At 48.8% G+C, this 13996-nt stretch overlaps 2 protein-coding genes across 2 annotated transcripts; one reads left to right on the plus strand and one right to left on the minus strand.

The window, feature by feature from the left end:
- On the plus strand, positions 1–1655 carry LOC142880092 (uncharacterized). Its single transcript, XM_076013744.1, has 4 exons — positions 1–310; positions 711–810; positions 892–1015; positions 1538–1655. Exons 1-4 carry the CDS (start codon positions 183–185, stop codon positions 1627–1629), a joined length of 444 nt encoding a protein of 147 aa, XP_075869859.1. The 5' UTR covers positions 1–182; the 3' UTR covers positions 1630–1655.
- Positions 1656–1682: 27 nt separating this feature from the next.
- ipo4 (importin 4) lies at positions 1683–12310 on the minus strand. Its single transcript, XM_076013745.1, has 31 exons — positions 12166–12310; positions 11855–12055; positions 11593–11679; positions 11245–11324; positions 11095–11136; positions 10858–10987; positions 10581–10760; positions 10428–10493; positions 10221–10322; positions 9323–9406; positions 8956–9111; positions 8390–8443; positions 8185–8294; positions 7967–8075; positions 7093–7222; positions 6868–6981; positions 6665–6778; positions 6466–6589; positions 5974–6085; positions 5687–5829; positions 5534–5611; positions 5339–5396; positions 5145–5250; positions 4852–5045; positions 4688–4738; positions 4377–4502; positions 3873–4099; positions 3626–3758; positions 3418–3522; positions 2827–2896; positions 1683–2710 (listed from the first exon to the last, which is right to left on the minus strand). Exons 2-31 carry the CDS (start codon positions 11918–11920, stop codon positions 2580–2582), a joined length of 3282 nt encoding a protein of 1093 aa, XP_075869860.1. The 5' UTR covers positions 11921–12055; positions 12166–12310; the 3' UTR covers positions 1683–2579.
- Between the last annotated feature and the right edge of the window lie 1686 nt (positions 12311–13996).

The following is a 13996-nucleotide window of genomic DNA, read 5'->3' on the forward strand; positions in this document are numbered from 1 at the left end:
TGCCAGAGACAAAAAGGTGCAGACACAGAGGTGCAAAGCAGCCAAGGGCGAAGTCTTGCGTTGCGATTCTTTTCCGAGATACCGATCGAAGAGTCAAACTGGCCGCCGACGAGGTAAAGCGCTCGGCCGGGGAGAAAGAGGAGCGGCCTGCGGGCGAGGATTCCCCGGAGACGCGGGGCAAGATGGTGCGGGTGGAGCTGGAGTGGGATATCCCCATGTCGGTGACGCTGCCGGTCCGGGTGCATCCCGACCCCGCGGATCAACGGTTCCCCTTCCTGGACACGACGCTGGCCGACCTGGGCATCAAAGAGTGAGTGTGTGCTCCGGGGAGAAATTGTCCCAACTTGCCACTCATTCTGTACAATGAATGGCCTTGCATGAAATTTCCCTGACCTGACCACAACCTATGAAAATAGAAGTTTAATACTTAAGACGTGAGCCTATGCCAATTGCCTTATGTTACAAAAACTGCTTTTAAAAACTTCAGAATGCAGACCCAGTATTGACCACGTTAGGGCAGAGCATCAAATTCCGCTGAGGCACTGTCAAAATTTCACGACTTATACAAAACGCTCAGTGATTTTACTGAGTTCCATGACTTTTTGGAAGTTTTTGTGGTTTTCCATGACCGTGAGAACCATGAATTTTATACAAAAGTCTTTTTCATTTTTTTTTTTTTTTTTTTTTTTTTTTGCACATGGTTGGGCCAGGTCGGACGTGAAGGAGAGGGTGGTGTGGGTGGACACCACAAAGACCAAGGTGAAGGACAAAGAGGGAAAGCTGAAGGAGAAAGAGACCACAGTCTTGGAGGTATTGGGAGACAAAAGTGGCTTCTGTCTAACGACGGGTTAGCAAAGTTTAAAAACAAATTTCTTTTTTCCCGTCAATTAGGTGAGAGTGAAAGCTCAGAAGCCGGGCGACAGACGGCTCCAGGAGGTCCTTTACAGCACTGAGGCCCACACCGACCGATACTTCTGTTCCAAAGGGAAGGACAGCCTGCCCTGGAAACATAAAGGTCTGCATATCACCGAGAGATATGAACGTTTGTTTCCACAGAGTTTGCGTTCAAAACCGTGATCTACGTAGCGTGCAGGCGATGCCATTGCCAGTTTGTGTAGAGTAGGCTGTGAATCGGGATCGCTCGTTCTTTTCAGCTCTATCCAATTCCCTTGTGAACGCCATCCATCCTGAACTTTGATTGATGGTTGTGGGGGCGGGGGGGGGGAAATATGTTCAATTCAAAATATTTCAATCCAATTCAAACATTGAGCTTATTTCTAATGTCTCCTGGTAACAAAGCAGTTCAACCCATGTGAACCATGCACTTTTTTTGAAACCCTATTTCCTGTTATGATTTGCCACTATCCTGCCGTCCTTTATTTTTCTGAATGACAGCTGGCAACACTATTATTACACTATTCTCAGCGTGATTCTAAAGAAGCGGTGAAATGTCGGCATTGGTCCCTTCAATTAGGAAGTACATCTGAGCGGATTTCAAAATAGCGCGTTGACGCAACGTGCCATGTGCGTTTTTCAGCGGAGAGCGGACGGCCGCCCGCGCCGATGACGGAGGCGCTGGAGACGCAGCAGGCCCACGTCGGCGAGACGCAGGAGCAGCGTCAGGTGTGAGGGGGGAGAGAGACGCGGAGGAGACGAAGAGGAAGAAAAGGAGGGAGCGTGAACAATTCAAAGATGCAAGTTTGCGTTTATTAAAGGATTCAAAGTGAATCAATTGTACTTCTACAGTGGCGCGAAAATGTTAAATGCCTTGACATTAACTGCATCATTTCCCATTGGTGTTCGTGACAATCTATGCTGCTTTGAGCACAAACTCGGGATGAGATCCGTGTTTTCTGGGAGGGAGGGGGCGGGGGGTGGGGGGTGGGGGGGCGGGGGGGTCGTAATTCTTCTTCTAAAGGTTTTCATGTACTTTGTGGGTTGTGGGGGTCTTTCAACTGCAACACTTTTGCCGGAGTTTAAAACAAAATTCGGCCAATTACCGAGACCCTCTTCATTTTAGCAGCAGGTACATTTTGAAGTGTAAGGCAACGCGAGAAGAGGGAGCCAAAAACAAAAACAAAAACAAAACAAAACTGACTCTCACCGGGGGATTTGGAATTAGAGAAAGAAAAAAATTCATCCACGGGCCGTGTTGACTGCGTCACACTCCGACGCTAAAAGCCGGACGTCGGTCCAAACGCTGGCCCAAAAAAAAAAAAAAAAAAAAAGTGGGCAGCGCCAATAAATAGCAGCACTTTTGCAGGAATGGCAGGGAAGCGGAATACAGAGGCGGCGGCGGCGGCACACGACGGTACGGGGTGATAAAACGACAGCAACAGAGCATGCAGAGAAGCACGTCAATTAAAAGTTAATACACTGAAACACCGACGAGGGTCACGGCAACAATATGAGAGAGGCTGAAGTGCTGCAGTTTGGGGGGGCGGGGGGGGGGGGGGGGGGGGTAGTGTCTCAAATCACTGTCCCGCTATTTGGCAACAGTGGAAAAAAAAAAGAAAAAAATGGGCTGGCTTTTGCAGAGTGGGAGGCAGTGTGTTATACGTGTTGTGCGTGTGTGCGCGCTACGATGCGGAGAGGACGGCGCTCAGTTTGGCCTGCTGCTCCCCGGGAAGCGCGCCGACAGCTGCTTGGAACTCGGAGGAGTGCTCCTGGGCAAACTGTTTCACCAGCAGAGACACCTTCTTCTTGGTTACTGTGTTTGGAAATAAGAAAAAATAAATAAATATAAAATAAAAATAAAAATCATTCACGAAATCAGAAAGCTGGGATTTTAAGCGGAGCGGACGAGGCCCGCTCTCGCCCACTCACCGTCATCCACTTTGCCGTGTCCGACGACGTGACTCGAGGCGGCCACGATGTTCTTCATGAGCCCCACGATCTGCGAGGAGACGGAAACGCAATTGGAAAAACACGCCGATGGCGAGGCTGAAGTCGAGCGGGGCCGCTCGACACGCTCCGCGCGCACGCGTGTGTGTGTGTGTGTGTGTGTGTGTGTTGTGAAGAAACACTCAATAAAGTTGCGGTGGAACCGAAAGACCAGATTCATGTTTTTTTTTGTTGTTTTGTTTGTTTTTTTTTTGCACCATCCGAGTCTACGCGAGAGGCATCGTTTCACCCTGAAGTCGCTAGAATTGGCTCAATTACCGTATTGTCTGGACTATAAGTCACACTTAGGAATGGAATGAATGAGTGATTTTTGAATGAGTGTGTGTGTGTGTGTGTGTGTGTGTGTGTGCTAGCCCTGGCCAGCGCCACACGTTGTCCACATGTGACACGTGGCAAGTAAAGATGAAACTGTTCAAATTTAAGTTTAAAAAAAACAAAAAAACAAAAACAAAAACATGGAAATGGGGAGAAACAAGTGAACAGTGTATGTATATAGCAGGACTTGTTCAGTACCAGGGCAGGACTGTGTGTGTAGAGCAGAGCCAGGCAGCCGAACACCGTCTTGTACTCCTCCACGTCCTCTTTGAGCGGGAGACGTTCCACCAGGGCGGGGACCACCTGCGGAAAGGCGACGAGGCGCTTTCAGAAAGTCCGACCGGACCCCGCCGACACTCGCGAAAGGGTCGTCAGGTCGTTTTGAAAAAAAAAAAAAAAAACGCACCTGCTCCAGAGGGACGGCGTCGATGTTGCTCATGATCATCCTGCAGAGGGCGCCGCACAGGTTGTCGATCACGCGGCGGTCGGACTCCTTGGTCAGCAGGTTGGAGAAGACGGAGAGCATCATGGGATAGTCCCTGCGCGTCGGCCGCTGAGGAAAAAAGCCGCCGTGACGTGGAGGCGCCAAAGCGCAAAAGGACGGACGGACGGACGCAAACGCGCGCGCGCGCTAGCTCGCCAAAAGAGGATACGACACGACGATGGGTCCGGCCGCCTGGGCCAGGCAGCCCAGGCCGAACACGCCGTTGTTGCGCACCTCCGCGTCGTTGTCTTTCACCCCGGCCACGAGGACGGGGAGCAGGCGATTGGACAGCCGGCCCGCTACACCCCGGCCTCCGGGCACATTCGCCAGGGCTTCCAGAATCTCACTAATGATGCCGATGGAGAAGGAGCGCTCGGCGTCCGTGCACGAGGGTTTCTACACAACACAAAGAGAATGGTTCATGTTTATGTCTTCATAAGATATATTTCATCAGCAGCAGTTTTCCTTCACATCGTGTATAAAAAAGCTAATAGATTTAATTCCTTCCTAAGACAGGCTACAGAAGATAAACATGAAACATATATGTGTATAAACACACACACACACACACACACACACACACACACACACACACACACACACACACACACACACACACACACACACACACACACACACACACACACACACGACCCCAACCCCAGAGACTCACAGCTTTGCTCATGATGAGCGGCAGCAGGTCGTTGAGATAAGGGAAGAAGCTGTCCGCAGGCACGGCGGCCACCACCAGCGGAATGCCCTCGCCCGCAAACTCCAGGAGCATGCTGTCGTACTCCGCCTAGGGGCCAGAGAGCACAAAAAAACTACCGATTTAAAAATTAGCCTTAGGCGGCCTAAACCGTGTTGACGGTCTCGACTAGCTTTTGGGCCAACTCCATTGCCTACAAAGGTCAGGAACTTTTATTCTTTACACGTCTTCTTTAATCCTTATTCTTCATCAACATAACAGCAAGAAGGAGACACCTGTTGTTGCTCATCATCGTCGCCGTCCTCACCGCTATCCTGGCAAACGGTCTGCACGGAAACAAAAAAAGAAAAGAAAAGGAAAGGAAAGGAAAGAAAAGAATGGGCCGAGGTTCCAACGCGGGTGACTTGTAAACGCCGCGAGCGTCCCGCCCCGCTCTCACCTTCTTCTTCAGCACGTCGCGGATGGCGTGGCTGACCTTCTGCAGGTGCCTGGGGTTCTTGAAGACGTGCTCCTTGCACGACTTGATGACGCTGTTCATGGACTCCAAGACGCCCATGACCACCTGGCGCTCCTGCTCCTTCTTCACCGTCTCCACGAAGCAGGGCACGGCCACGTTCAGCAGCTTCAGCAGGGCTGCGCGGGGGGGGGTGGGGGGGGGCACAAAGGTACGTAAAGGAGCTGAATTCGCTTAAGGTCGCCGCTTCATTAGGCACAAACGCCGCTTTGTGTTACCCTGCTGGTTGCCCTCTGTGGGATTCTCCTTCCACACCTTGTGCTGGGCTTGGCAGAACTGGCCCACGGCTCCGATCGCCGCCTTGCGGACGTCCTCGTGCGCGTACTGGGGCGGAAAGGCCGGGGTCAGCGGCTGGGTTATCGCAACGGGCGAGCGACGCGCCCTCCGACAAAAGGAACGGGCGGCGACTTACGTCTCTCAGGTCGTACACCAGCTGGAAGCTCGACTCCAAGTACGGCTGGAAGGCGGCGCTGTCGGGAGGGAGGGCAGGGGGGGAAAGGGGTGTGTGTGTGTGGGGGGAGGGGGGGGCACGGCGTCACACAACGTCAGATAAAACACGCGGGCGCCGCTTCTCCGCTGGCGGTCAGATTTCAGCGAGGCGGTTTACCCCATGTTGCACGCGATCTCCCCCAGCGAGTCGCACGCGTCCTCCTTCTCGTCGATGTAGGCGTTCTCCACGCTGACCCTGCGGCACAAAAATTCAAATTTGACTGGGGGGGGGGATTAATTAAAAATTGCCAACGCCGACCCCTTCACCCACCCTTTGACGTCGTGGAGGTCCACCTCCGCGTCGTCCTCCAGGAAATCGTCCTTCCCTTCCTCGCCGTCCTCCTCCTCCCCGTCGTCTTCGTCGTCGTCGTCGTCGTCCAGCAGGACGAAGGTCTTGTCTTCCTCAACGTGTGTCTGGGGGGGGGGGGTTCCGACATTAAAGGCGTTGACATGTTGCGTTCACAAACACTTTGCTTGCACTCAGCCGTCGAGGTCTTTTGTTTTTAATAAAAATCCGCCGACGTTTCCCAAAGTGCCGCCTGTCTGCGCGCTCCGTACCGTGATGCCCTCGTTGGATTTGAGGGCCAGCAGCATGACCGTCGTGATGGCGCTCAGGTGGGGGTGCAGGCAATCGGGGCTCACGGTGGACACAGCAGAGTACAAACTGTACCTGCGGGGGGGGGGGGGGGGGGGAGGGGGCAGCGCAAACACACATATCAGTGTGTGTGTGTGTGATGATGTCAAAAATTATGATTTTTTTTTTCTTTTCTTTTTTTCATTTTTGGAGATTTTGAAGAAGAAACAGCGACATCAAGTGGTTGCATTTTAGAGTGCAGCGTTGCGCCCGTCAGGTTGGGCTGGATTTTCCACACACACACACACACATGTATATATGTATATATATATATATATATATATATATATATATACACATATATATTATACACATATATATACACATTATATTGTGCTTTAACCAGTATAAAAATCATAAATCAAGCCAAATATTATACACTGGACCTTTACAAATCATTTGTACGAGCAACATACGTGCAGCGTCTCAGGTCGGGGTCATCAATGGTGTCGGTGAGGTTCAGTCCCAGCTGGACGCACTCGGCGGCGAGAGGGCTGAAGACGTCTTTGCCGATAGTTCGGGCGAGCACAGCCAGGGTGTCTGCCGGCGGCGGGGAAATCTTGACATTGCCCTTTTTCAAATTTTCAAGTCAAAACGGAAGCAACGTTCACCTACCCAGCGACTGAGTTTGCAGAGACCTCATTTCGTCCGTGGTGGCGGTGAGGAAGCCCTTCAAACTCGCAATAACCGGGGGGAAGTAGGGCACCAGCAGCTCCTTGGCAGCGTTGGCTGAAAGCAGCGATGCGGTCACTTAGCTTAAGAACGGCAAACGGCGGAACATCCTCCGCTCTCAGGTGAAACCAGGCGGAGCTTCTCACCGATGCCACCGATGGCGGAGACGGTGAGCTCTTTGATCTTGAGGTTCTCGCTGTTGTTGAGGGTGGACAGCATCGTCTCCATCAGGGTGGGAAGGTAGGACCCGATGTCTTCCCCTGTTCGGTGGGTCGGAGAGGGGAGAAATCATAAGTCAGATAAAGAAAAAAATATATATATCGATGTCTCAAAAACAAGGCGACGTTCCGCTGAGCTGTTTGTGGGCTCACCGAGGTTCTCCAGGAAGTTCTCGAGGGCGTAGAAGGCTTTGGTGATGTGACCGGTCTTGGCTTCGTTCAGGGATGACAGGTAACCCAGCAGCAAAGGCATCAAGTCGGCACAGTACTTGCTCACTTCAGGCTGGCGGGGGAAATAGGCAGCAAAGCAAAAACATTTAAAAAAGAAAATTAAAAAAAATCCACCGTAGGACAGTGTTCAGTTGTGCATCTTAAATTTAATTTAATATAATTTTCTTCTTGGAGTGTCCAAACCGATCATCAAGTCAGAAAAACATTGTACATATACAATACCTCTAGTAATACATTTAAAAAAAACATACTGTGCATCAATTTACAAAGATATGACTGGTACGGAGGAAAAAAAAATGAAGATAGAATTTATTTTTCTAAAGTTTCCAATTTGGGAATAAAGACGGCTCTGCGCGCAAGTCTCGGGGAGTTCCCTGATAACTGTGGGTCACCCTTGTGGGCTTACACCTGTTCTCAACAGTTGACAAAATAGGTTAAATCCACCATCCATCCAGTCTACTCGCCAATTTCCACTTTATTTGCGTCGACTTTATCCATGAAATTTATACTTCATTCATGAAATTTTGTCTCTTTTGAACGTCGATTTCATTCATGAAATTTCGCTTTATTCCCAAATTGTCTTTTCTATGTCGACCTTTTTCGCAAAATGTTGACTTTATTCACGAAATTTCAACTTAAAACTCGAAATAAAAACCTAAACAAAAACCCCCTTCCTCTAATATCGTTTTCTCTTCTTGTGGCCCGAATCCTCTTTCGTACACTAGAGATGCTGCGCCGTGGCCACCGCGTAGCTCCGCCCCCTGCCGGTGTTTACGCCCGAAACCGCTTGCCTCACCTGCAGGTGCTCCGAGAACTGGCCGAGGGCGAAGAGGGCGGCGCTGCGCACCACCTGGTCGCTGTCGGAGAGGCTCTGGCACACCGTCTGCAGCATCGTCGACAGCATCCTGGGGGAAGAGACAGAGGAGAGGGCGAACGTGCTCAGGTCCCAGGCGAACCACACCCCCCCCCCCCCCCGAGAGACGTCTCGCCCCGCGTCGGGCGCCGCCGTCTTACTTGGTGCGGATGTGGTCGGCGCATCCCTCGGCCAGGACGGCGAGGCACATGAGGCCGCCCTTCCTTTGGTAGGGGTTGTCGCTGGTGAGGCAGGCCTTGGCCAGCGGCATCTGCGGGGACACGCGGGTTAGTGCGACGGACTCTGGGGCGAGCGCTGGCCAAAGGCGCGAGCGCTAGCGCTGCCATTGGATTTGGCCTCGCTTACCACTTGAGGCAAGAGTTTCTCTGGAGCCATGTGGAGAGCCATGGTGTCAATAATCTGGAGAGAAAAATAAATAAATGAATGAATGAATGAATTTCGACATGTATAAAATATTCAACTGTCTGCACATACAGGTACTACCCAGAAAATGAGAATATCCTGAAAAGGTTGTAGTATTTCTGCAATTCTATTTAAAAGGTGAATTTGTAATATTATATAAACGAATAATATGCAAATCAACATATTTCATTTTTTTTTTTATTTCTTTGGATTTTGCTGATCAGGTTTTGCGGCTTAAAAAAAACCCTCAAATTCAAAAACTCAGAAAATTAGAATATTACATAAAGTCAAATCTTTATGAAAATCTTAATCAGCAAAATTACAACAGGGAATTGCTTGAGATATGTCAATTTGCGTGTAATGGCTCAATAAAATTTGTCGGTTTCATCTTTTATGTTAAACTGCCAAAATAAAACAACTTTTACTTGATAATCTAATTTTTCGGGTAGTACCTGTACAAAACAAAGAAACGACAAATAATGATGCAAATGATAAAAATGAGCGCCCACCTGGGAGGCGCAGTGCTTGGGATTGTCGTTCTCCTTGCTGTCCTCGTCGTTGTCCTCCTCGTCCTCGGGGTCCAGCTCGCCGGGCGGCGGCTCGGCCACCAGCAGGGGGAAAATGGCCATCAGGATGGGGTTCAGCATCTTCTGCTTCAAGACGGTCTGGAAAATAATAACAACTTTATTAATATGGCACGTATTACAATTTTTTATTATTTTTTTTTTAAATGCACAAAGTGCTTTACATTTGAAACAGAGGAGCAACAATAAAACATTCAAAAAAAGAAAAGAAAAAAGTGGAAAAAAACTTTTATGGAATTCCGGTAAACGAATGAGATTGTTCATTCATGTCTGGTGATGGCCCCGGCGTTACCTTGCTCTTCTGCTTGATGAGGAAAGCGATGCAGGAGAGAGCCTTCACCCTCAGGGAGTCGGTCAGCGAGGTGTCACAACCCACCTGGAACAGAGGCGGCGAGCAGACGATGGGAAAAGATCGCGAGAGACCACCGATGTACGATGAAACGTTACGACAGATTTGCATTTATGTTTTGATGCATTTATGCAAATCATTTGTGCAGAAGGTTTAAGTTTAGCCCACAGGACTGGTTGGACAATCTTGAAGGTTACGCTAAGCCTCAATTTAACCTTCTGCACCAGGATGACCTGGATTATTTCACATCAAGCGAGGGATTGATCCCCGGTCGGGAGCTTCAGTTCTTGCTAACAACATGAGGAAACAGGCCGTCATGAATAAAACAAATAGATGAGTTTGTGAAACAGTGGTGCGGTGGTTAGCGCCGCCGCCTTGCAGCATAAAAGCCTTGGATTCAGTCCCAAACACATGCTAATTGCGGACACCACCATTGTCTGTAGGTGTGAATATGTGCGTGGCGGTTTGCCTCTGTGTGACGGCCCCCGTGATGATGAAGTGGCGGCTTGTCCTTCGCCCAGACAAAGGTCCCCTCTCTCTACCGTACAGCTTGATACCTTTTTCTCTTGTTTTGTTTGTTTTGTCTTTATTGTTGTTGTTCTTTCGTGCTGGGTCTTATTTGTCATCTGCATTTGACTTTTTTTCAGTGCGTTTGTCTGCAAATCGTCGGGTGTTTTGTGACCACGTTTGTGGTGATTTCCCACTTTAAATAAAGTTGAATTGACTTGAATATACTTTATGAGATGAAATGAGTGGAGCCGTGTCTGAAATGTTTCGTCATACTGTGACTGCAAAAGAAAAATGACAGGATCGTATCTGCCACTCCGCATCTCGTTCTCACCTCCAAGCAGAAGCCGATGATGTCGGCAACGTGAGGGATGATGACGGACACCTCGCTCTCGATGAGCTCGTTAAACACCTCCATGGCCTCGCTGGCGTGGTTCTGTGCAAGCGGGGGGGAAGGAGGGGAAGAGGATCATTTAACGCGAAAGCTCCTCCTTCAACGCAGTTTGGGCGCAAAGCTCTCAAACGTCGACGGCGCGCCGACCTCATCCGCTTTGATGAGGTGCCTCAGGGCAACGATCAGACTGGGAATCAGGGCGCGCATCTGGTTCTGTTGCGGGAACAAAGAGGACGACGCGTTGAAAAAAAAAAATCAACCCATCAAACGGGTTCTGGTTCGGCTCGGTCGCCGCCTTACCAGCTCCGCCGAGCCGATGTACGCCGTGATGGCCGTCAAGGTCAGAATGCAGTAGTACAACGTTTTGGGGTTGTCGTGGTCCTGCAGCACGGCGCTCAGCAGCTGGAGCAGCTGGCAGTAGTGCGGCTTGAACGGCTCGGGGTTGGACTCCATCACCTTGTTCAGGAGCAGGAGGCCGATCTGTTTGGAGGGTGGAGAGTTGCTCTCTAACAAAAGTTTAAAAAAAAAAACAAAACAAACAAACAGACGACACGAAAAACCGAACGGAATACGGAACCTGTCGGTCTTTGGCGTTGCTGCTCTTGGTGGCTTCGCTGAGGAGCTGCAGGAGCGCAGGCCAGCGGTCCGGGGTCTCGTGTTTGACCATGACGGCGCACAGCTGGGAGAGCGAGTGCTGCACGGCGTGCCTGCAACACGTCATGCACGTCAGACAGCCATTCATTTATTTGGAATGACGTTTTTTTCTGATAAGAACACAAAATTCTGGGCCTGCAAAGGCGGAAGAGCTTATTACTCTGTTTCTTGCATGAAGGCTTGCAGCACGGCCGCTTTGAGGCTGCAAAAGATGAAGACAAATGGTCAAAATTAATAATTAATAAATAAACAAACTGTTTTTTTTTGGGGGGGGACAAATGTTCAGCGTTAAATGACACAATGCATCAACCTTTCCCTGTCGTTCGGGCTGATCTTCCTCCAGTGCTTCTTCACCCTCACTCTCAGCATCACCGCAGCCGACTGGCGTATCTGATTGGTCAGATTGTGTGTGTGTGTGTGTGTGTGTGTATGGGATGGGGGGGGGGGGGGACAGGGGTTAGAGAAGGCAGCAGAGACACAGGCAGAGGCATACGGTGTGATGGTGGCACTTGTTTCCGGCGGGATTAGATATCTGTTCTGATCGCTAAGCCACACACACACACACACACACACACACACACACACACACACACACACACACACACACACACACACACACACACACACACACACGGGCTGGCACAATACAATACAATACCTGCGGGTTTGGGCAGTTGCTCACGACAGCACATAGAGCCGGGATAATGGCTGGGTCTTTGAAAGCCTGTTTCAGCTGGACGGTCGCCTGCCAGAGAACAAAAGAGACGCCGCAAAGTCGCCCGCAGTCATGCATAATACACCCGCATGTCGATTAAAAACGACTCAACACGATCACTTCGCTGCTGGATTCTGCGTATTGGATTCCGCCGTGTGTTCGTGCGAAGTTGTTGTGCAAAAAGCGAACTTTTGAGTGGCGGTACCTGCTGAATGGCAGCGGTGTCCGGCAGTGACAGCTGTGACAGGATGTGCTCCAGGTCCTGCGTCATTTTTGACAGCTCAGAGTCACTTTCCTCCCTCCCCCCGACTTTCTTAATTCAAGATACGTCCGTCAAATGTCAGCGACTCCTCGTGCCGACACGTAGTTGTCCCTCGCCGGTTTGCAAGCAGCGTCTCAAATACTCCTGTCAGGGTAAACACATGGGTTGGAAGCGCCAAGACGACGACTTTGTCCGCTGAGAAGGATGTTTAAATGTATGCGAGGTGGGGGGGAGAAAAAAAACCCAACAACAACCCAAGACAGATTCGAGCCTCTAGCTCGTTCTGTTCCGCTAACGGCAGCAAAGGCAGCCAACACGCGGGACAGAACCGGCTGTGATGCCCATGTGGGTTCAGTTAAAGGAAAGCCTGCTGCCGCTGCTGCTGCTGTCGGCGGACTGAGCGCCGCACATACAGACAGCGCCACCCTTCGGTCGGGAGGTCACAGTACAACAACAAGTCTTGTGCAGATACGAAGAAAGAAAGAAAGAAAGAAAGAAAGAAAGAAAGAAAGAAAGAAAGAAAGAAAGAAAGAAAGAAAGACAGAAAGAAAGAACCTCAGTCGGCTATTAAAAATTAAAATAAGTATAACAAGTTGTTTTTTAAAACAGTATTTAATATCTGAGGAACTACCTCCGAATAATAAAGATATTGCACATAAGATTAAACAAGTTGACTATGTTTTACTTAGAAAAACATATTTGCGTTGTCTCTCTTGTCAAAAAGCAGTCTAAACAATGCTGATCTGCTTGCGTAGAGTATTAATAAAAATGCAACTTAGTGATGAAAGCACTTATGAATTTCAGATCATTTGCGCATTTGCGAGTTCAAAATAATTTTTACTGCTCACTTACATGTAACTATATTTGTAAAAAAAAATAAAAAAAAAGATTTCAGATGGATTGGAAATAGTGATAGCCAGATATTGACTTACTATTTTTAATATAATTACATATAATTACAAAGCAATCAAAGCAGTTTCCAAAACCCTACTGTTGAAGAAAATGGTTACCTCAATAAATAAACTCTTATGTAGAGTTTGCAGAGTTGGGGTCAGCTGAGTTTGTTTCTCTCACTCCACAAAACGCAGATGTCATTATGTCACGTGTGACGTTCAGTACTGAGTTTATCCAAAAACCAATATCAGTGGGTTATTATATCATTATTTCAAAACTATAGGGTATTTCAGATCATAACAATAACATAACATTTTCCCCAAACGAATAGTGAATTCCAAACAGCCCTTTTCACAACACCAGTTCCTTTAAAATTGACTTTAAAGAATGGAATGTGGAGGGACCTTCATCAAAGTCACGTCTGTTGTCGGTGAGCGCATATAAATGCTAATGGAACACAAAGACAATACAGCAGCTACAGACAAGGGCTGGACACCCCGCCAAAACCATAAACCCCACCCGTATGTCTGGGCAGGATCAAACTGCCGCTCTCAATCCGGACAGAGGCACAAAAAGGGCCAGTTTGGCTTTCTGTTCACACACCATCATCATTACCGCGATGTGAGCATTACCAAAACAATCAAAGCGCAGAGGCAGAGACAAAAGAACCAAAGCAGGGAAAACCCACCACTTTAATATGGTAATGTTTGTGAAGAGGAATGCAAATCAGGCAGTTTGGCCCATCATGTCACAAACAGCAGGGGTTGGTGGAGAACGTTGGAATGTGGAATTTGATGTTGTTTTTCTGTACGTGGGGGAAGGAAATAAAAGTAGTCTGGATTGCTTCATCATCAAAATAAAACTTGATTTATACGTGGCAGTGACTCGTAAAATGATGCATCCTCCCTACATGCCATCTTAAAAATGTAAAGTTAGTAAGGCAACAGGTAGAAGTGAGGATCTGTGAGCACCATAGTTTCATGCCAAGACAGATGCAGAATAAAGTATGTACAGAAAAGGTGGGAGGAAGTTGCACTATGTAAAGCCAGAGAAAAAAAAATGACTGGGTGCCGAGAGAGTAAAAGAGGTGGTGTACAAACGGTTTGAGTCATGATTAGTATGTTAGACTAGTGCAGCATATGTATGAGGTGTGCTGGTAGGTGTGACGGAGGAGTTAAAGGCCTGCATCAA

Source organism: Nelusetta ayraudi, unplaced genomic scaffold (genome assembly GCF_046127955.1).
Source record: "Nelusetta ayraudi isolate G7.1 ecotype Tasmania unplaced genomic scaffold, CSIRO-AGI_Nayr_v1 ptg000155l, whole genome shotgun sequence".
Taxonomy (NCBI): Eukaryota; Metazoa; Chordata; class Actinopteri; order Tetraodontiformes; family Monacanthidae; genus Nelusetta; species Nelusetta ayraudi.